This window comes from Dreissena polymorpha, chromosome 2 (assembly GCF_020536995.1).
Source record: "Dreissena polymorpha isolate Duluth1 chromosome 2, UMN_Dpol_1.0, whole genome shotgun sequence".
NCBI lineage: Eukaryota > Metazoa > Mollusca > Bivalvia > Myida > Dreissenidae > Dreissena > Dreissena polymorpha.
In genome coordinates this window covers 131,332,325-131,356,006 of record NC_068356.1, presented here as the reverse complement: position 1 = coordinate 131,356,006, position 23,682 = coordinate 131,332,325, and the positions used below count along the sequence as shown (strand labels likewise).

At 34.9% G+C, this 23,682-nt stretch overlaps 1 protein-coding gene across 1 annotated transcript in view; it reads left to right on the top strand.

Annotated features, from left to right (window-relative positions):
* Window positions 1-14,836: 14,836 nt before the first annotated feature.
* Window positions 14,837-23,682, top strand: part of LOC127869009 (probable ATP-dependent RNA helicase DDX46) — a 93,820-nt gene continuing 84,974 nt past the window's right edge. Inside the window, exon 1 of the mRNA XM_052411258.1 lies at window positions 14,837-14,973. Within this exon, the coding sequence (XP_052267218.1) occupies window positions 14,957-14,973 (17 nt within the window). The 5' untranslated portion in view covers window positions 14,837-14,956. The remainder of the gene's footprint in view (window positions 14,974-23,682) is intronic.

The window sequence follows — 23,682 nt, the reverse complement described above, 5'->3', positions numbered from 1 at the left end:
ATAATAATAATAACGTACTGAGTTCCAATGAATTACAATATTTACCTGTTTTTGTTGCATTTTTGATCAGCGAAACAATGGTGACTGTGTCAAAACTTTTTACGTAATGACTGCATCATGGGGAAACGTTCTATCACGTGTTTTCAAGCGATCTCTATAAACACGACTAAAGAAGAACCCACAACTCAACAAGAATCATGCCTAATTTGGGTTTAAAAATAACAATAACATAATTTTAAAATTCGCAACCCCTTGTTGCAAACAAAAAATCATATAAAATGGTATTCAATGTAATCCGATAAAATAAGCAGAAAATGCTTTCTTAAACCCGAAATATTATTCCTGCACTCATTCAGTGATTTTTTTGCCTGAAATTACCGCAGATATTCGGCTGCTTCCCAGTTGCAAAAATCGACATTTTTTTCCCAAAAATCGGATCAAAATTTCCCAAAAAAGGACCAAATTTTCCCAATAAACCCAATATCATTACAATGTCATTTAGCTTTAATGTTGTAGAACAAGTGCCGATCAAGCTTGTCGAGTCGTCGCCAAAAGACACCTGACTTACGTATAGGTTCGCGAATGTAGCCAAATATTTACGATTTTACATTGCCACTCATCTCTTTCTATATTGCGGAGAATACCGACGATAGTTGATGTATCGGGATTGAGCACGCCTGCTTTTACACACGTCCAAGATGGCGGCAAGCAGATGAGAAATTTCGATGAAAGGCAAAAATGATAAATAACATGCGAATAAACACAGATATCATATGGTTATTAGGGAATTATTTAATGCTTGTGTCAATTAACGCAAAATACTACGTTTGAGATTTAAATATATTTATTCGAAATCTGCAAAGTGAAGATGCGTCATGGAAACAAGTGTTGCCGTTGGAAAATTTGAGTTCAGTCTATTCACAAAGTTAAAGCATTTACGATGAGTATCGTTCGAAAATGGAAAGAGACAAACATGATTTGATTTATGTTAGTGGATCTGTGTATAATCAGATTCATATGCATATTCTGCTTTATTATGTTTGTCACGCTATACAGTTTACTGAAATAGCATTGAACTGAGGTTGTCCAGTGCAAGATATTGAAAGGTAAACAAATTAAATATATTATTATAACTCCATTTAATACAGCATTAACACAACAAGAACACTAAAGCGTGTTTGTTGATATTTGTTAATGTTTTCCCCATATGAAGAATAATTAATAAATACTGAATTAAATTAATACTCTTAAAGGGGTTATATTCAATTGGTGAATTTAAGAATCTATAGATTATTGCAAGTTTAATATGGATGGGAAAGGATATTAACCTAATATTGTCTTCATTGTAAGAAGACATTAAAGCAGCACTTTATAATATAAAATTGCTGTCAAACATGCACTTAAAAACACAAAAATTTTAATTCTGTTACGTACAGTGTTTTTTTTCACAAATAAGGGAATGGTGGCGGGGCCCGTCCAAAGGGGAAAAACGCGTCGTTTTTTAGGAAAAGGGGAAAATTGAAAATTCATTCTTTTATATGTTATGAAATTTATTATATGAATACACATGTATGTATGAATGTTATATTCACAGCTGAATTTCTCTGTCCTTTCTCTAAAATATATCCAAATGTTTTTTCAACATTAGTTTCAGACAGTTTAGCCTTCATGCACACTCAGTTTTCCTAGCCATTTTGAGTCTAATTGGGACTTTCTAATCGATAAAATGGCAAATGTGAGCATTTTTTAATCAATAAAATGGACCAAATTGGAATGTTTTTATCATCAAATATTGACACAATATATGCAGATACATCAGGCCTTTTCCTGGCCATTTTGGGAAAAGCATGAAATTCATATGAAAAGTACACTGATTTGGGAAATACTAATTTAATGTAACTCTTTATAATAATTCAAAATCATATTATATTATTAATTTGTTATATACTTTGTTAGTTGTTATGAAAAAAATATTTATTATAAGAGATTTTTCAAAAAACACACACACAAATTTTTTTATTTTTTTTTAAATTCTGGAGGGGATTTTTTTCTACATAATCAGGGAAAAATATATACTCTTTTTTGAGGGGAATGGGGCCGAATATCAACCCCGAACTTGCCATAAAAAAAACACTGACGTATAATTATATTTATAATGCATAATGTTTCCCAATTTCATAGTTTATCGCGCTATTTTTCCCAATTTCATGGTTTATCGCGCTAATTTTCCCAATCCAAATGGCACAGGCTGTAACAAATAAAAGCAAAAAAATCACTGTCATTTGTCATAAATTTCTTATGCTTTAAAAAAATCCTTGGTTCATACTACCGGGCCATAATGTCTGGAGTAGTTGCAATAATTCAATTCTCACCTAAAGGGTTGCTGAGAGTTGCAATGCGCCGTCTATTGTTCAAATGTGCAAAATTTGATCACCACTGCAAGCAGTGCAAGGGCTAAGGAACAATGATACTGCCCAAACTTATCTACGTTTAACTGCCTAAAACACACTCATGCAAATTGTACCATTAAATCAAGAAATACCTTCTTTAATTAATTTGTTATTCTTTTGTACGCTCTATCCACCATATTGGATAAATGTGGAATTGTTGCAGACTTAAAGTGTCACTATTGGTTAGGTTGCAGTAGACCAATCTTTTGCACATCGTTATTTGCCTAAGTCGATAACACATTTCGAATATTTACAATGTTCCAAATTTCAACATAAAAATGTCAACAATAATAGTGTGTTGAACCATTGATGTTTTTATTAAGGATCCATGCAAAGGATAACATCCGTAGGTTGCCTTTCAGGTATATTTAAGGTGTTTTTGAAGTTTATTCATTGCTTTCCTTTATTGGTCACTAAAGACATATGTTTAGTAATGCGCACTGATCAGCTACGTAGAAATGCGGTTGTGTTTATGAAGGGGAGCACATGGACTCCTAGGGCCGCAGGGCCCTTAATTTATCAAATCTGCAGAAGAATTTCGGCCGCAGTCCCCCACCTGAAAAGTGTACTTTTTTTCCCCTTTTGGGGGAAAAAATATGATTATTACACTACCTCTAGCGCGATTTCTGCCATCAACATCGCATCAGGGTTATTCAGACCAGAGTGGACAATTACTATCTCACCGCGATACACCATTGAACACAGTGATTTTGCCGTGGCGAATTGCGGTGTCAGTCTCGGCGTTATCGGGAAATTTATCTTACAGTGGACCACCATGATCGCGGTGGACCACCGCGGCCTCGGTGGTTCGCGGTGAAATACAGGTAAATGTGAATGAACATGTATATTTCGATATTGCAGACCGTATAATTTTGGCAAAGTTCTAGAATATTTTGTTACATTTGTATGTACATTTCGTCTACTGAATGTAATAACTAGGGTAACTGACATTTTGTGAATTGTTCAGGAAAGCATATTTTCAGACATTTTCCAAAATACAGTAAGAGCACTTACGTTATTTTTTGCCCTCAAAATATTTCAGTGTTGAAATTATGATAACTGCTCCTTTCTTAAATTTTGATTGTTTTAAAAAAGACATATCACTTTGGAGTTTTGTTTCGTTTTTCAAGTGTTATTATAATACTAATCAGACAATTTGAATACGGAAAAATGTTTATTATTTTAATTAAACATCTTTTTGCTTCTCCTGAAAATTTAACAAAATGTCAGTTACGCTACTTTTTACATTCAGAAAATGACATGCATTTGTTATGTCAATTTCGAAAATTCGATAAAAACATTATTTTTACCAAAAAGGTTGACTTAATATTTTAACAGTTGATGTATGTCACCTTAATAAACACAAAAATGGAAAAAAGTAAAAATGTATAAAAATGTCAGTTACATGACTTATTACATTCAGTAGGCGATTTGTTAATTGCAATAATCCAACTCCCTCCGGGTCCTGGGAGTTGCAACTGGTTTCACGATTTACCATAGCAATTTTACCGCCTAGATTCCGGGCGCTGATATATTGGTAAAATTAGCAACTCTTAACTATTTTCTGGCATGAATTAACACAAATAGATCGTCAATATATCTATAATGAGCAAATTAAGATAACTTACATGATATGGTGTGCTTGCAGAAGAAAGATTTTAAACACGTCAACCGTAAATGTAAATGTCAACTTGTGAAACAGTTTTTATTAACCAAAAGACAAATTAAAGGAACGCACGCGGTGTGTTTACAACAACATGTACCAACAAGAGCACCGCCTTGCGGGTGCAGACCGCTCATCTATTTTCTTTTTAAAGGTGAAGGGACTCTCATTTTCAATCACAAAGGAGGGAGGAGTGGAGTGAAGAGGGGTGTATAGTGTGGGGTTGTGGACATTTATTACATTATCTTCCAAAAAAGCGAAAAAAAAAAAAAAAAAAAAAAATCGGGGGGGGGGGGGGGGGGGGGGGGGGGGGGTTTGGGTGCGATGGTTGGACGGTATTTCAAACATAACCGTTTTCAAAAAAAATGGGGGGGTATAGTGTGAGGGTGTGGTGATAATTTGTGAGATGATCTTTAAAAAAAAAAAAAAAAAAAAATCAAAAAAAAAATTGGGGGGGGGGGTGGGGTGGGGGGGGGGGGGGGGGGTATAGTGTGAGGGTGTGTGGTGGTCATTTGTGAGATGATCTTAAAAAAAAAAAAAAAAAAAAAAAAAATTAGGGGGGGGGGGAGGGGGGAGGGGGGGAGGGCACGGGGGATGGTTTGGGTGAAGTCTATTGTGTCATGTCAGGTAAGAGTAGTTTCATCAAAGTATCAATCAAATCTAATCATAAATAAAGAAGTTATGGCAATTTTAGCAAAATTTAATCATTTGACCTTGAGAGTCAAGGTCATTCAAAGGTCAAAGTAAAATTCAAGTTGCCAGGTACAGTAACCTCATGATAGCATGTAAGTATTTGAAGTTTGAAAGCAATAGCCTTGATACTTCCAGTGGATCGAAACACAAAATTTAACCATATATTAAAAGTTACTAAGTCAAAAAAGGGCCATAATTCCGTAACAATGACAACCAGAGTTATGCAACTTGTCCTTTTACTGTACCCTTATGATAGTTTGTGAGTGTTCCAAGTATGAAAGCAATATCTATGATACTTTAGGGGTAAAGTGGACTAAAACATAAATCTTAACCAAATTTTCAATTTTCTAAGTATAAAGGGCCCATAATTCCGTCCAAATGCCAGTCAGAGTTACATAACTTTGCCTGCACAGTCCCCTTATGATAGTTCATAAATCTTGCAAGTATGAAAGCAATAGCTTTGATACTGTAGGAATAAAGTGGACCTAAACACAAAACTTAATCAAATTTTCAATTTTCTAAGTATAAAAAGGGCACATAATTCTGTCAAAATGCATGCCAGAGTTATCTAACTTTGCCTGCCCAGTCCCCTCATGATAGTAAGTAAGTGTACCAAGTTTGAATGCAATAGCATTGATACTTACTGAGAAAAGTGGAACTAAACGCAAAACTTAACCAAAATTTTCAATTTTTTAAGTATAAAAAGGGCACATAATTATGTTAAAATGCACGCCAGAGTTATCTAACTTTGCCTGCCCAGTCCCCTCATGATAGTAAGTAAGTGTACCAAGTTTGAATGCAATAGCATTGATACTTTCTGAGAAAAGTGGACCTAAACGCAAAACTTAACCGGACGCCGACGCCAACGCCAACGCCGACGCCAAGGTGATGACAATAGCTCATTTTTTTTTTCAAAAAATAGATGAGCTAATAAACGGTTTACCTTATTTACCTATGCTTTTCTCCGAACATAAATTTATGTTTTAAAAAAAGTTTATTTTCAAATATCAAATATTTGTTTTAAATGGACAGAAATTTTATATATAATTTGTTCAAATTTCAATTAATACTTATGTTAATTGTATATGAATAGCGGTCAGACAACAGACTTTTGGAAGAAACAAAAGGAACGACTACCCTTAGATCTGCCGTAAGGGAATTATAATACAACATCTACAGCAGCAACATGTATTAGCTCTAAAGCATACAATTGCTTTTAGCCATGTACACAATAGAAAATAACAAAAGTGTAATGCATGGATTATAAGAATTAGGATTTCCCCAGGCGATTTTAGCCCAGCGGGCTAAAATGCGTGCACTTGAAATTCTCACAAGCGCTTGCTGTCTGCATTCGGCAAATGTTCAATCAACACGTGCACGCTCTTATCAGCGGTGTGTGCATAAGGGGCTTAGATAACACGTATGAACGATTATTGGGTCGTTCATGGGGATCAATTAAGGTGTTTGTCCCCTAAAAATGGCCGATAATGGTCTATTATTACCAGTACATGTGGAGTAAGAGCACTTAAAGATATGCTCAATTTTTTTGTTTGTTTTATTTTAATTAGTTTAAACCTATTTATTGTAGCTCAATTGCATCGAAAGCCGTATGCTTATATAAACGCTCTCGAGTCTGTTTCCTGGGCCTAGAACCAGTATTTGGTGTCTTTTGGGGGAGATCAAAGGAACGCTCCCAGTGGGTTCGAACCTGTGACCTCCCGATCGCTAGGCGGACACCATATCCACTACGCCACAGCGATCTTTTAAATATTTTAATTGTTTACGACTATTGCAGAAAATAAAAAAGTATAAAGAACTTGCTTCAAAAATGAACCGTAACTGATGTGTGTTGCGGTTGTGCGTAATTTAAGTTATAAATACAATTAATTGGAATCAAACGTCTTATTTGATTGATCTCGACCATTTAAAATTTGTTCACATTATTTTCTTAATGGCGACTATAGCTTAACAGTACCAATATTTAATATATTTAGATCCAATAGATATACAGTTTTTTCATATTTACGAAATTCGCTATATACCTGCAACACATTTTTTTTTAGTCTTTGTGCATGACAGAATAGAATCTAATAAACGACCAGTAGTTGGAAGCAAGATTTTCCATGGGTCACAAAATGTTTTTCAATATTTTTTTTGCTGTTTTTTTTTGGTTGTTCTTTAATATTATAATATATGACTTGAATGAAATGAACTGAGGACAAATACATAAATATTAAAAGAAACGTTGTGATTTGGTAGCTCCAAAGTAGTGTGGATTTTGATTTATAACATTTAGAAAGTATATAAAGAATTCGAAAACAACCGCCTGCCGCAGTGCCTGACCAAATTCCTGGGGAAATGCCAGTATAAATATATATTATCCGCTTGTTATTCTTGTCTGTTTATCATTACATTTTAATCAGTGACAATAATCTTATGAAAAATTTCTCCAAAAAAACTATCACACCAACACATTCGCATTTTGCACAGCACCTCGAACAACACTGACAAAGATCGCACTCACATACAGAACAATTCTTTAAAACGCAACCTTCCCTATGCATAACACACTTTCACCCATCTCTTTAGTCAACAAAGTCTTGAATACAGACAGCCTCAAGCAATCAACTCTCTTAAACGTCTCTCAGTCCACTGTCTCCCACTAACGAACGACCATACGGATAGACAACTGCAAGGGACGGGTTCTATATACTTTTATTTTTATATGTATTTCAATATTTACACACATTATCAAAGTTTTACAATATGTACACTAGGAGTTATACATCTATGCACTTTTATTTTAATATTTATTTCATAATCACACACAGTATCAAACTTTACAACATGTACATAAGTAGACATACATCTATATACGTTTATGCTTATATTTATTTCATTCTGTTAATGAATTAAATACTAAATTGTATAGCATGAAAAAAAAAAAATATTTATTAAGTATTCCATAATACAGCCTTATCCAGGCGTCTCGCTAGTGGGCGAAGTGGGCGATTTGCTCGCCAAGGGAATATTTATATCGCTAATTAATTTCATGAAGGCGACATAAATTCTCCACCTTTTAATTATATGTTTGTGCCACACATTGACCATTAAAATCAATTTGATGTGCAGAATTGGACACAGGAGAATTCTCAGCCAAAAGTTGCCCCATTTACAGGTCATGCAAAGTTGAACCTTCAAATGCACAGTCGGGAGCTATTAGAGTTCTTAAAATTGTTCATAGGTGAAGCCTTGATTAATTGCCTTGTGCTGGCTACCAATAACTATACTTCAGCAAAGTTAAATGGCCCATTAAAACAAAACAAAGGAATGATCAAATGGGAAGAGTTAACCTAGCACCCTGGCAATAAATATAGGGCTCATTTACGGGTAAGATTTGGAATCTGTGCTGTAAAATGAGACTTTAAATGAATTTTTATTTTAAAAAATTGTAGCACAATATAAATTCGATTTAATCTTGATTTTCTTAAAATTTACAAACAAGGAAGATTATGAATATTACTGGTTTTGTTAAAATTGAAGTTTTATTTGATACACCTGTACAGGAAAAATAATAATAAAAAGTACCAGAATAATTTACAATCAATTACAAATAAGAAAAATGTAGGTTTCATACACTTGACATCTCTTATTATAAATGAAATGCAGCCTTTTGAATTCCATCACCCATTTCAGCCTCTATTATTGAACTAGCTAATCAGTCATCACATAAATAGCATGTTAAGTGTTAAATATATTACTTAAACTCAGTTAAATACATCAATAACAAAAATGAACACTTAAGTGAGTGTGTGTTTGTATTTGTAAATGTTGTTCCCCCAAAGTGTGAAATAAGAGTTGTTTCTGATTAATGATAATTGGCACGGTTTAATGAGGGGTATAAGACAAGTAAAGAGTTGATTGAAAGCTGAACGGAAAAACTTCTCCTTTAATTTGCCGCAAAATACATGTAAAATGAAGACCTATGACGCAACTGTACAGAAGTGACATCTCCCGAAATTTTGGGCTAAGCTTGACCCCTGGATGCAAAAGTACCATTTCTCCCCAAAAAGTTGCCGATTCTCCCAATTTTGGCCTTTGGGAGAAGTGACTTCTCCCTAAATTTTGAACCTAGCTAGACCCCTGCTTATCTCTAGGCATGTAAGAACACCCGACACTACATCCATTTTTTCCGGATTTTCAGTTCAATTAGTAAACAGCGCAATAACTGTTTCTACAATGCCGTCTCTAAAAGCACGGACTCTACCACTTATCTGATCGCAGGTCCCTCACACTACTTTGGGGGAAGGGGTCCGCAGCCCTTAGGAGGGGGAATTTTCGCGGCGTTTCCCTTTTTGGGGGATTTTTTTACTTACTCTCTCATTATTTCATTTGTACATGTTTGCACTATATCCATTATCCATTGCATTTTTCATAATTTAGTATGTTTGAAAAGATTAAATTGAAAAAGAATTGAGATATAATAATCATGAGACACATCTTTCTATAAAAAAAAAATATTTTTTTTTTTTTTTTTTAGGGGGAATTTTTCCCCCCAAAAGGGGAAAAAAGTATACTTTTCAGGTGGGGGACTGCCACCGAAATACGGCGGCAGATTTGATAGATTGAGGGCCCTGGATCGCAGCAAGAATATTAATAAGAATGTGTCCTAATTCAAACTACACTGTTATATGCAATACAATTTCAATTATTTCATAATAATCATGGCAAAGGAAATTCAATGGGCGGTATCTAAACAAAAGCATAATCGCCAAGACCGTAGCATCAGTTCAGTGCGTTAGGAACGCGCGCTACATTTTCCCGCCTTCATTCCTTAATTACTTTCGTTTTTAAACAATTTTTTTTCTATCGTATACAGAATTCTATTCTCCTAAGCAAGATGTAATTTTTAAAACTGAACTCCAAATATACACGCTACAAATTGGTATTAAGTACGAACATGTCAACCGTAAATCTAGATTCTAAAACTCCAAAACGGTATGATATTTGCAAAAGTTAAAGTTATAACTCGCCGGGCTGCCGAAATCAGAAGAAAAACTTAATATATACTGATATATCTGTTTACTACGTAACGTAAGCTTTCTAATGATATATAATTTGTCAAAATCGGCAGAGAAATGAAACTATAATTCATACATGCCATACGTCCCGATCTCGGCGGGACAGTCCCGCTTTTGGGCCCTTTGTCCCGCCGTCCCGCCATGAGACGATTTGTCCAGACATTCGTAAAAAACGATGTAAGGTGTATAGGTTCCCAATAAAATTCGCTATTCAAGCTCTGTTTCGCTAACACTTAACACCGCTAATCCCTTTATTGCCCCCCAATTAACAATCCGATTCTACTTATCGTGTGTACCAGTGTTGTTTATGACACCTTATCAGCGATTTATCGGCTAATTATTGATTTCATCAGACATTCACACCATGGTGGTCTTCCAGATAGTGGTCGCTTATTGCTATCGATAGTTTTATAATAATGAAATAAATGTTGAAAATGTGTTTATTTTGTATTTGTTTGAAACGGTTTACAAAACAATTGTTTTGTAAAATTAACGCTACGTCATAAATGAGTCTTTTACATTCAATGTTTAGTTCCAATATAGCGGGATATTCCGAATGTGCAATATACCAAAATCGCAACAAACAATCCAATAAGTGATACCCTTCCTGGCTAGTGTAATTGTAATAAAAACAACGAGGTGCTATGCATGACAGTTTGACCCTACTCCAATTAAGCTAAATACAACGAGGTGCTATGCATGACAGTTTGACCCTACTCCAATTAAGCCGCGACAATTGACAAGTAACAAACTGCGCATGGACACATGCTTAAACAAACATCGCAACAAACAGTAAAAGAGTTACCCATCTTGTCTTGTGTTATTGTAATAAAAACAACGTGTTGTTATTCATGACAGTTTGACATTACCCCAATACAGCGCCTGACAATTCACAATTCAGTTTAATCTGTGTATATAGGAAGAAAACAAAATATGGAAATGTGTACGGCCGCGCATTCCGTGTGTAACTGTTCGGTAGATAGTGTACTGTAACCCGTACTTTCAGTCAACTGGATAGCCTCCCCTGCATTAATGTTTTCCATTGAAATTAATATAATGAGTATTGTTGTCGTAATGTTCTAGATTTTGTACTCTTAAACAGATGAATATTATCTTCGTTGTTTGCTATTGTCTTATTTAATAAAACTGTTATTGTTATGTTTTAGATTTCATGCTTCATATCAGATGTTTTATGTCTGGAATAAAAGTATCAAGAGTTTTTGTTAGAACTATACTGACTATAGTAAAGGTGGAAATGGAATGATAGATCGTTTTAGGTGTCCTGCTTTTTGGTCAAATGTCCCGACAATTTTTTATGGAATGTCCCGCTTTGGACCTAAACAATTATGGCATGTATGCTATAATTTAACAAAAGAAGTGAGTGGGTACATCAAAATGTATAACCTCGGCGCTTTGCTGTACGCTAATCGTAAAAGATCGATAGCCACAACACGTTAAAACGCGCGGTGGTAAAACATAAAATGTGTATTTCTTGTGTTTAACTCGCTATAAATCCATTAATAACAACGGGAATATACTAAAAGTTATATTTTTTTGAAAGAGGAATTAATAAGCAACAAGATAACGTATAAACCAATAAAATCGGATGAATAGTTTTTGCATAAGATTGAATTTACTACAGTAAGGGTCAAATACTCGATTCATCTCCTGTCAATATACACTCCGTGTATGGACTAGTCTGGATCTTATTCGCAATTTGGTTTTACCCACCTATCAACGTCAATTGCTCGATTGAACAGCATGTGATTTGTTTTCTTATTGAGCCTTATATGATAATGTGCTTACCTTTATCCCTATAACAGAAACAATTTAAAAATTGTACACACAATTTCTGAAGACACGTGCGAAATCAAAACACCGAAAAGCGATCGTTGGTTTATCGTACGTATAATACGACATGCGGTTACAAATAACTATTTGTGTAGTGCAACAAGAGATTTAACAAAGCTCTTATGTATAAAATTTGATAGCACTCATATTACTAACATCCTTCAAGATCTAAATGAATGTGTGTGGCTATTTTATAAACAATGAAACAATATGAGAGATCGCCTTGGTGTAGTGTATGAGGTGTCCGCCTAGCGATCGGGAGTTCGTGGGTTCGCTCCCTACCCGGGAACGTTCTCATTATCTCCTCCATAGACACCAAGTACTGGTTCTTCCCAGGAAACGGACTCGAAAATGTCCCTATGCCTATAATGCTCTAAAGGGCGCTTGGTAGTATAGATAGATAGATAGATCGATCGATAGATAGATAGATCGATAGATAGATAGATAGATAGATAGATAGATAGATAGATAGATAGATAGATAGATAGATAGATAGATAGATAGATAGATAGATAGATAGATAGATAGATAGATAGATAGATAGATAGATAGATAGATAGATAGATAGATAGATAGATCGATAGATAGATAGATAGATAGATAGATAGATAGATAGATCGATCGATCGATCGATCGATCGATCGATCGATCGATAGATAGTAGATAGATAGATAGATAGATAGATAGATAGATAGATCAGATAGATAGATAGATAGATAGATAGATAGATAGATAGATAGATAGATAGATAGATAGATAGATAGATGATAGATAGATAAGATAGATAGAGATAGATAGATAGATAGATAGATAGATAGATAGATAGATAGATAGATAGATAGATAGATAGATAGATAGATAGATAGATAGCTAGTAGATAGATAGATAGATAGATAGATAGATAGATAGATAGATAGATAGATAGATAGATAGATAGATAGATAGATAGATAGATAGATAGATAGATAGATAGATAGATAGATAGATAGATAGATAGATAGATAGATAGATAGATAGATAGATAGATAGATAGATAGATAGATAGATAGATAGATAGATAGATAGATAGATAGATAGATAGATAGATAGATAGATAGATAGATAGATAGATAGATAGATAGATAGATAGATAGATAGATAGATAGATAGATAGATAGATAGATAGATAGATAGATAGATAGATAGATAGATAGATAGATAGATAGATAGATACATAGATACATAGATAGATAGATACATAGATAGATAGATACATAGATAGATACATAGATAGATACATAGATACATAGATACATAGATACATAGATACATAGATAGATTACTGTCACTGATATATGTTACTTATACCGCCTGTATCTGTACATCTGAGCAGTCGTATGGCTAAGTATGTGTTTATGTAGCCTATGTATTTGACAGATGGTTGTATTTAAGATACAAAACCGTAGAAAAATAGAGCTTTGTTACAAAAGTGACTTAAATATACCCGCACGTATCTATCATAGATATGGACCCGTGTCTAAGGGCACAGAACTAAGGAACATGTGGATCATTGCGCATGACAAATTGTGTTGCAATTCTAAACTTCATTGTTATAACATATTTAGAGTTTTAATTCAATCGTTGAAGAAATATAGAAGTAGTGCCCATTACAAACTTAGAACATTGTATGCTATTGTAGTAATAGTATATTGTTCAATCGATAATAACTCATAAACGTGTGCATAGCTGAGCATGACCGATGACAAATCGAGCCAAGCTTTGTCAATATATAAGTCAATCGATTCGGTGAAATAGTATTTAACCTTTTAACTTTGATTTGCATTAACGATCCACAAGAGCACGAGACAACATGCAAATTATACAAAAATAAAATATAGTAATGGTGGTAAATACATTAATTCATGTCAATATCAAATATAAAAATGCAGATACTATAACATAATATGCACAAAAAGGCAATATGATTTGACAATGAGAAGAAAGGTATATAAATACAAATGTAAAGAGCAATAAGCCTCTTTTTATAAATTATATTTAAATTTAACAAAATGGTTAATTCACCAGTAATCATAAGTTTTGAAAAACGTAAATATTATTGTTTTGATGAAAACAATTAGAAATATGTTTCCTTGTTTCTGCATTATTAAATTTAAAAAAATAATTCCTCACAAAAGATGTACTCGTTGATCTATTTGTTTGTAATACAATCTTCTTTTTTTTCAATATGCATTTTATCACGTGCACATCTAAAGAAACACGATACATTGGCACATTTTAAAGTTATCATTTACAAACTCCGGTCAATTTATTCTGTAATTTAAACATTTGGTAGAATCGTTTACTGGTGCTCAATGGGTCATTGTCGACCTGAAATGGCCGACAAGTCATTCGGGGGTGACTAGAAGCCGATTCTTGTCACCCTATGGACTTCAAGCCGACGCTAGTCACCCTCGGGTGACATGAAGCCGATTGTAGTCACCCGGGGGTGACATGAAGCCGATTCTTGTCACGCGGGGATGACTTCCAGCCGATTCTAGTCACCCTCGAAGTCAGCATAAAGTCACCCTCGGCAACAATTTTACTTTTTCAACAAAAATACATGATTTGGTCGTTCATATGAGAGGGAATTTTCGTAAAAATACTACAAAAACGAAAGAAGAGCTAAATGTATAAAAAAAACTTAATTCTATTAGATACCTGGATGCGGTGCCGTTTGATAAAAAAATTACACGGGTGACTAGAAGCCGATTGAAGTCGGCTTAAAGTCACCCCAGGATGACATGAATCGGCTTCTAGTCACCCCCGGTGACTTGTGGGCCATTTCAGGCCGACAATGACCCAATGAGCTTTACTGGTACAAACCACGGTTCTTTATATTTTTCTCTCAACTTGTCATTTCCCAGTTATTTTAACGTCATTGAAAATTCAACAATATGATCAATGGTCAATCGACACGTATTGGCGGATCTTTTTTTCTGGCCAATCTTATTCTTAAATCCTTGTCAACTGGTGCAATTTTTGGTAAAAGCACGGAGCGTATATTGACGTCTAGAGTCCGTGGTAAGAGCTGTTTCTTATTTCCGAGCTTTGCCAACAACTGTGAAGTAGCCCAAACAAAGTAGTGTAGTGTAACGTGTAAATTAACCGCAAACGTTCAATAGTCGTAAGCCGGTCTATTCTCAAGTAGAACTTAGCTTTTGTTTGTAGACGCTGTTAATATGGCTAAAGAAGGAAGGTATATATTTATCCTAACGTAAAAAATAATGAATTGAAAACATTATAATCCCTGCTATTTAAAAAAGCTGTTTTGCTGAATCAGAAAGAAAAATAGAATATGTATCGTATTCGGACACTTAATAATTCGGATACATGTAGTAAATACTGCAACACGGTTGACTCGCGGTACATGAGGAATATTCACTTGCGTCTATAAACCATCTTCATTTATCAAAAAAGTGATTTAAAGAAAAATCATATTTAACTTAACTTTGTTGGACAATTGACTTTTTATGACAAAAATCCTTCAATATTAACTGCCCTACAGTTCGTTGCCCTGTTCCGACGGGATTTTGACATCGACAGGCCAAATTGTATCAAAACATTCAATGATAAAGAATGTTTATGCTGGGATAGGTCGACCAATTACTTGCCTAAATTATCACAAAAGATAAACCTGAAGTTCAAAATAGTTTTTCTCAGATTTATAAATATTTACATCGCACTATGTTGCCCTGTTCCGGTGCCTCTTTTCAGTTCCGACGGTTCACCGTTATTTTTTACTAACCCGTAAAAATCACTAAAAGAGGTAAATTAGGGGAATGCAAAACGTCTTAATATGCTGCAGAAATAATATTTGGATAACTTTTGGGAAATAGGCACCATGTTTAGGTACGAAATTGAAGATAGCGTTATGAAAGGGTATCACCAATTCTAAATAAGGCCTCCAATGCATACCGAGTTAAATGTGGACTTGGAATATACAAATCTACATGATGAAAATGCAGCATTAGTGTGGATTCCACCTATTGAGGACTTTCCTCCAGAAATGAGACAGAATGTAACAGACCAAAGTCGTTTCTTAATATTGTGTGACATTGCAGGATTGCCCATAGGCCGTGTGCCAAGAGGACTAGCTGGTGCATTCAGAAATATCATAGAATTGGAGGGTAAAATCACTGCTTAAGCCACTGGAGAGCCCTGCCCTAGCTTTGCGCCCTGGCCAGCCCCGGAAGCAACAGGTGGGGGTGTGGTCATTCCATGTGACTACATCATAACCTGTGCAGATAATGATTTTAATATCATCTCTGATGCCATAGATAGTATGCCCGAGAAGGAGGCAATGAAGATACAAGAGATGTAAAAAAATGACGCAAAACAAAAGTACATTTGTACATATAATTATGTGCATTGTCCTTCAATAATAAAACATATGAACCATTACTATGACTTTATGTTGGTTTTTTATCGTTATTACAATTATTACATGTAGCTACATAATACAAAGTAGGCTCATTTCTGATACAAGCACTCCAGCTGAAAATTTAACACAACTATGGACACACATTAACAATATCTTAAGCATACAAGACTTGGTGTATATTGTACAATGTCACCGTAAACTATTCCAGCAAAGTTACAACAGTGCATATTTTATTTAATTGACAAACAAATGGCAAAATAATTATACTCCTTTAGAGGTTAAAGCAGTCTTATCATAGTCATGGTCTTCGGGTACAAGAAACATGGATCCAACTGTCGCATATATCACATTGAACCCAACCATCTGGATCCTCTGAAACTTTCTGACAAATCATGGTTCCTATCAGCTCTTGTTAAAGGAATACCTCTTCCTACATCTTCTATGGCCTCTTTCACTCTAATCAATAAACCAGGTGATTCTCTGTATCCCCTCTTATATGTCAAAGTTATTTTTGTAGCTTTTTGACTGTGCTGGTCTCAAATGTTGAGCTTGCTTCCGGGAACTGTATTTACTATTACGTGGAGTCCTGAAGTCTGACCCACTGTTATAAAGCCTACTTTGTCTCAAGTTCATGTTGAAGAAAAAGAGAATACATTTAATAAAAGAGAAACAGAAAATGATTGAAAAAGCATGGTGATATCGGATGTCAATGCCTGCTTACAGTCAATATTTAGTGTTTGGGCCATAGGAGTCTATATCAACATGTATACCGCCATGTGTTGGAAATATTTCAATAATCTCTTTCATATCAAAATATTGACAGACAGACAGACGAACATAAATAGGTTACTGAAATGTAACCGGAGTCTGAGCATCTGACAATACAACAAAAACTAGTTAAAAAAATTATCAAAAACTGTAAAATTGCAGGAATTTGCTCATTGTCCCTGAGGAGCCTCACCACTCAATGTTACGTCAAATCCATCGGAACTGGCCAAAAGTTATCCATTTATTTTTGTTATAATTTCATTCAGATAACAGATATTGATTTACATCATATTTTTAACATATGTTGTCTGTACCTGTGCAATAACTTCTGCACTATAAAATATGCCCTGCCATGCCCAAGAAAAATTTGACATGAAACTCATTATTCAAAACGTCATTTTTCCGATTTTCAACCAAGTAAAAAAATTAACCTGCCATAAAGTATTTGGGATTTTGTTACCTAAGATAAAGATTTCATCAACCATGTACTGCTTGTTCAACAATGGCACGTGTGCGTGTAAAACGAAACAACTTTCGCTTTGTGGCCGCCGCTATTTACTGAAAGTACATTCGGATTCCATCGGAACTGGTGAAACGTCGGAACAGGGCAACGAACTGTACTCCTAGGAACAATCAAAACCACTGTCTGCCCATGTTGTTTATTTTTTCGCCTGGTAGATTCGCGGTAAAAAGGTTATACAGCACCAATATTAAATTTAACATGAATAATCAAAGCTCTGACATAGAATTCAAAGGTACAATCAATAACTTATATAACAATTTAAATATATGGAATTTAAGACATCAAATATCCAGCTCAACTCCAAAAAACTTTTCAGTCTTATCAAGAGCGCCAAACAAGATGCATGCGATATTTCAACATTATATGATAAAATTTCAGTTACAACAAAATCTTCAAATACAGACAAAGCCAATCTCCTGAACCAGCAATTTCAGTCAGTTTTGAGCCCCATGTCCCCTCTAACTCTATCTCAATCTTGCTTTTCAGCCCTGGAGAACTCTAATGTTCCTTCTTCTTCAAGTCGCAAATACCCAATCATGCCAGAAATCACTATCTCGGTCACCGGTGTTTTGAAAGTCCTTTCCAATCTGAAACCCCATAAAGCTGCAGGTCCAGACAACATCAGGCCACTTGTCCTTCAAAATCTTCGTCAGCAAATTGCACCTATACTATCAGAGATCTCTTGACACAGGCATCTTACCAAAGATTTGGACCTCCAGCCAACTATAGACCAATATCACTAACATGTATTCTTTGCAAAGTTTTAGAGCATATTGTAGCTTCAACCTCACATCACATTTTAATAAACATAACATTTTGTATGATCTTCAACATGGTTTCAGGGAACGTCGATCCTGCAAAACCCAACTTATTCAACTTGTCGATGAACTGGCTCGCAACCTCGCAAATGGTCATCAAACTGATCTTATACTTCTAGACTTCAGCAAAGCTTTTGACAAAGTCAGCCTCCTTAAATTACTTTTTAAATTACAGCAACATGGAGTGAACAAACTAACAATTTCCTGGATTAAGTCTTTTCTCATAGGCAGATCGCAAACAGTTGTTCTGGAAGGAGAATGCTCATCAGAAGTCCCTGTAACATCGGGCGTGCCACAAGGCTCAGTACTTGGTCCCTTACTCTTTCTTTTATACATAAATGACCTTCCTAACTCTTATCTCTTCTCAAGTTCGTTTGTTTGCAGATGACACTGCTGTATACTTGGCTATTAACAACTTGCAAGACTGTGCCTCTCTTCAAAATGATTTAGACAAATTATTACATTGGGAAAACCTGTGGGACATGGAGTTTAACCCTAGTAAATGTGTAGTCCTTGTTATTTCTAAGAAAAAACATAAATTTATCTTCAATTACAGGCTACATGGACAAATCCTTGAAGTCGTAGACAGTGCTAAATATTTAGGTTTTTCCATTTCAGATGATCTTTCTTGGACCAAACATATTACAAACATTACAACGAATGCTAATCAGGTTTTTTTTTCCACTTTTTGGGAAGATAGCCCATGGCTTTGGAATTGGGAATTTTATCGGCATTTTCATGAAATTGGGAAAATAAATTAGCCTTTTTTTCCACATGAAAAGTCCACTGATTAGAGAAATACTAAATTTGATATAACTCTTTATAATCATTCAAATTAAAATAACATAATCATATAATACTTTGTTAGATGTAATTGAATTGAAATTGAGATAAAATACACATTAGACTTCTTTCTAAAAAAAAAAAAAAAATATTTTTCTTTTTTTTGGAAATTAGGATTTTTTTGCCACATTTTGGGAAAAAAGTGTACTTTTTGGGACTGGGAACATAGCAATTTCGGCTATAAAATCGGGCCAAAAAAACCCTGCTAATAAATCTCTTGGTGCCATCCGCAGGAATATACAGACTAAAAATGAAAACATCAGAGAAGTAGCCTATAAGACCTTAGTTAGACCCGAGGTAGAATATGCGTCCTCTGTCTGGAGTCCACATACCAAACAAAATAGTGACAAAATAGAAAAAGTACAACGTAGATCAGTCCGCTGGGTGAAAAACGACTTCTCATTCTACAGCAGTGTTACCGGTATGCAGACTGAACTTGGCTGGCAGACTTTGAAAGACCGACGTGACCTCTCCTGACTGACCCTTTTTTACAAAATTGTGTATGGCTTGGTAGCCATTTCGCTGCCATCATATCTTGAGAGGCCTATGAGGATGACTCGTCATATGCACCCACTCTCATTCAGACAAGTCCATACATCAGCCAACTTTAAATATTCCTTCTTTCCTTACACCATAGTTCTTTGGAACAGCCTACCGGCCTCAGTTGTACAGCAGGCAGACCTAGAAGGGTTCAAGCGTTGCCTTAGCCCCACTCTACTCCCCAGTCGTCCCTGAATGCACAAAACAGTGTTTTTAACAACTTTTAACCTATAAATATGTTTCTTCTTGTTTAACACTATCACACCTTTATCTTCACCGCACTTTCATGCTCTGAAGTCTCCCTTTCAATGCTTTTAAACCTTTTATTCTTGCACTGACACGCGCAACTGCCAATAGTACCCGCAAGAGGGTTCCGGCTGTATTGAAAGATAGATAGATATTTATATAAAATAAATAGCACATTTATTTTAAAGCACTGTTGTATTTTTTCGTAACGATAACTAACTGAACTATAAAAAATCAAATATTGTTAAAGTCTGAGTTTTACAACATTTAATTACCAAAAATTGATTCCAACCTGTAGCAAGAGATGTTTTCTGTCAGATTTGACAAGTAGGTCACGTAGATTTGTTTATAAACAAAATCCAGAGGGTGCTTATGAAATACCGCGAGTCAACCTAACCAACGAGTTAACCTGGTTTGACTACTGACACAACATTTTTAGAGTTTAGTTCAATAATTTTTATTTAAATATTTTCACAAAATAAAGTGACCACTAATTTTTATGCCCCCCTTCGAAGATGTATTATTTTGCACTTGTCAGTTGGTCTGTTGATTGGTCTGTCCACCAGATGGTTTCTGGATGATAACTCAAGAACGCTTAGGCCTAGGATCATGAAACTTCATAGGTAGATTGATCATGAATGGCAGATGACCTCTATTGATTTTCAGGTCACTATGTCAAAGGTCAAGGTCACAGTGACTCGAAATAGTAAAATGGTTTCCAGATGATAACTCAAGAATGCTTAGGCCTAGGATCATGAAACTTCATAGGTTCATCGATCATGACTGGCAGATGACCCCTATTGATTTTCAGGTCACTAGGTCAAAGGTCAAGGTCACAGTGACTCGAAATAGTAAAGTGGTTTCCGGATGATAACTCAAGAATGCTTACGCCTAGGATCATGAAACTATATAGGTACATTGATCATGACTGGCAGATGACCCCTATTGATTATCAGGTCACTAGGTCAAATGTCAAGGTCACAGTGACAAAAAACGTATTCACACAATGGCTGCCACTACAACTGACAGCCCATATGGGGGGCATGCATGTTTTACAAACAGCCCTTTCGTCGGTCTTTCATGATCCCAATCGGTCTAGGACCGACAAAACCGAAAAAAATATGATCCCTGGTTATAGCTAGCAGACAAATTTCACACAGCAGGTCTTTCCCTAGCTGGGAGTTAAATGTATAATAAGATGAGTTAATATTTAAAAACTATAAATTATAAGATGAAGAAAACTTCATCTTAGATAATATTTAAAAAACACTGTCCAAGATAGTTGAATTATTTAAATATTAAAATGTACAGCATGAATAATTAAAATCTTTTTTGAAGTATTGTGTTAAAGATGCTACTTCTTAAGTTGTCATCTATGGAATCTTAAGGATAGAATGAAATGCATTGTACTTACCGATGGCACATGTTCTGTGTTGCCTTATTCGTCAATGGTCACATTCATAAGCTTGCTGTCTTGGGCCTACAATCTTTGAACACAAAATAAACGGATATTCCATCACAACAAAAGTTACACTTGTTTTCACTAAGCACATGTAGTCAGTACCGTTGCACAGATATGTGGATAACGATAACCTATGCTTAATTCAGTGGATTTATATACATAACTAAGAATCTTTGATATATTATGAAATAGCGGGTAACCCCATGCAACAAACAACACATTTTCCATTTGTAAAATTCATGGACAAAATTGGCAATATTACAAATGACATTTGATTTTACGTGTTAAACAAAAGTAAAACTGATTAATTACAAGATAAATAAACTTTAATTGAATCCTGCAATCCAATTAATTTACATGCACAGTATACAACACTTTTTTCACCATTCTCTGTGTTGTTACAAACATTTAAGTAAAACTGATTAATTAACGCACCAATAAACTTATATTGAATAATGTTTTGCAATTTATTAACATATGTTGTATATAAAACCTTTCAAACCTCTAACACAGACATATTACCCCTGAAATACACCAACCACAATTGTGAAAGAGACATTAATTGTGACAACTGTATATTCAAATAATTAAAAAAAAAGACATCCTCTATATGATTCGTACTTTTAAACTAATGACCATATTATATCCTACATCTATTACTGAATATTTTTTCGGGTACGAGTTGACTTTAATAAGTACGAGTTAACCAAAAAACATGTACGAGTTGACCAAAATACGTGCGAGTTGACTACCTAATCAATGGGAAGCCTTGCTGAGGTCTATTACTCTGACCTGAATTTCACTTGATCAGAGCGTTGTTTTTTGTTATTATTACATGCAGATTAAAGTGTTTTGCATATACACATTTCTTCTGTATCTATTTTAATTATGCAGTCTTAATTCTTGTTAATTAACACAGTTTCTCTGTATCCATTAATCTATTCATGTTAAACCCACTCATGACTGGCTCATAAGGAATAAGGTATTGTCAATGACAAATGCCAGAGCTGCCTATAACTCTGACATGATATTTAGAAAAATTATGCCCCTTAATGAACAATTAAATGGTTTAACAAAAAAACGTATTATTGGTGTTTGAATTACGAACACGAATTATTTCGATTCAAACACGATTTTTACTAAAGATTTATACAATGCATATTATTTTTCTTGTGTACTATTTTATGTGAAGACAAGTTCCGCCCATTAAAAAAAACACTTTCGGCTGTTCTGTCGATCAGATCCGCGACTTTCACATTTATTGCCGGATTATTACGCTGGTTGAAAATGTAACGGCATGTTTTGTTAAGTTACAGCGCGTGCTCTCAGTGTATAATTATTGCAGAATATCAGATTTTCTTCTTTTGTTTATACTGTATGAAAGTTTACTGTATCATGCATGAAATGCACAATTTCCACGAGGATAACATCGAGGTTTTCATCTCCGAAGTAATTGTCCACGATTTATCGTGGACGAGTACACATTACGGACCAATTAGTGTGCAAGGTATAAGCCAGTGAAATTATCGATTGATATTGACACTGGTTTATTCACGCATGACTAATACACAACCGCGCGAATCTTCGCTGCTTGGGGTCATACTCTGATTCTAGTCGGCTGACGTGCAATAAACTGGTCCTGACCGGTTTAGAGACTGCAGCGAATGGTTTATCACACCTAATCGAGATAAGAATGTAATGAGGGTGTGTTAGCATGTGCACTGTGTAATCGATTTCATGACTCGGGAATTTTAGCTAACAGAATCGGACTGACTGTTTGGGATTTTCAATCGGTCTTTCATGATCCCAATCGGTCTAGGACCGACAAAACCGAAAAAAATATGATCCCTGGTTATAGCTAGCAGACAAACTTCACACAGCAGGTCTTTCCCTAGCTGGGAGTTAAATATATAATAAGATGAGTTAATATTCAAAAACTATAAATTATAAGATGAAAAAAAACTTCATCTTAGTTAATATTTAAAAAACACTGTCCAAGATAGTTTAATTATTTAAATATTAAACTGTACAGCATGAATAATCAAAATCTTTTTTGAAGTATTGTGTTAAAGACGCTACTTCTTTAGTTGTCATCTATGGAGTCTTAAGGACAGAATGAAATGCATTGTACTTACCGGTGTCACATGTTCTGTGTTGCCATATTCGTCAATGGTCACATTCATAAGCTTGCTGCCTTGGGCCTACAATCTTTGAACGCAAAATAAACGGATATTCCATCACAACAAAAGTTACACATGTTTTCACTAAGCGCATGTAGTCTGTACAGTTGCACAGATATGTGGATAACGATAACCTATGCTTAA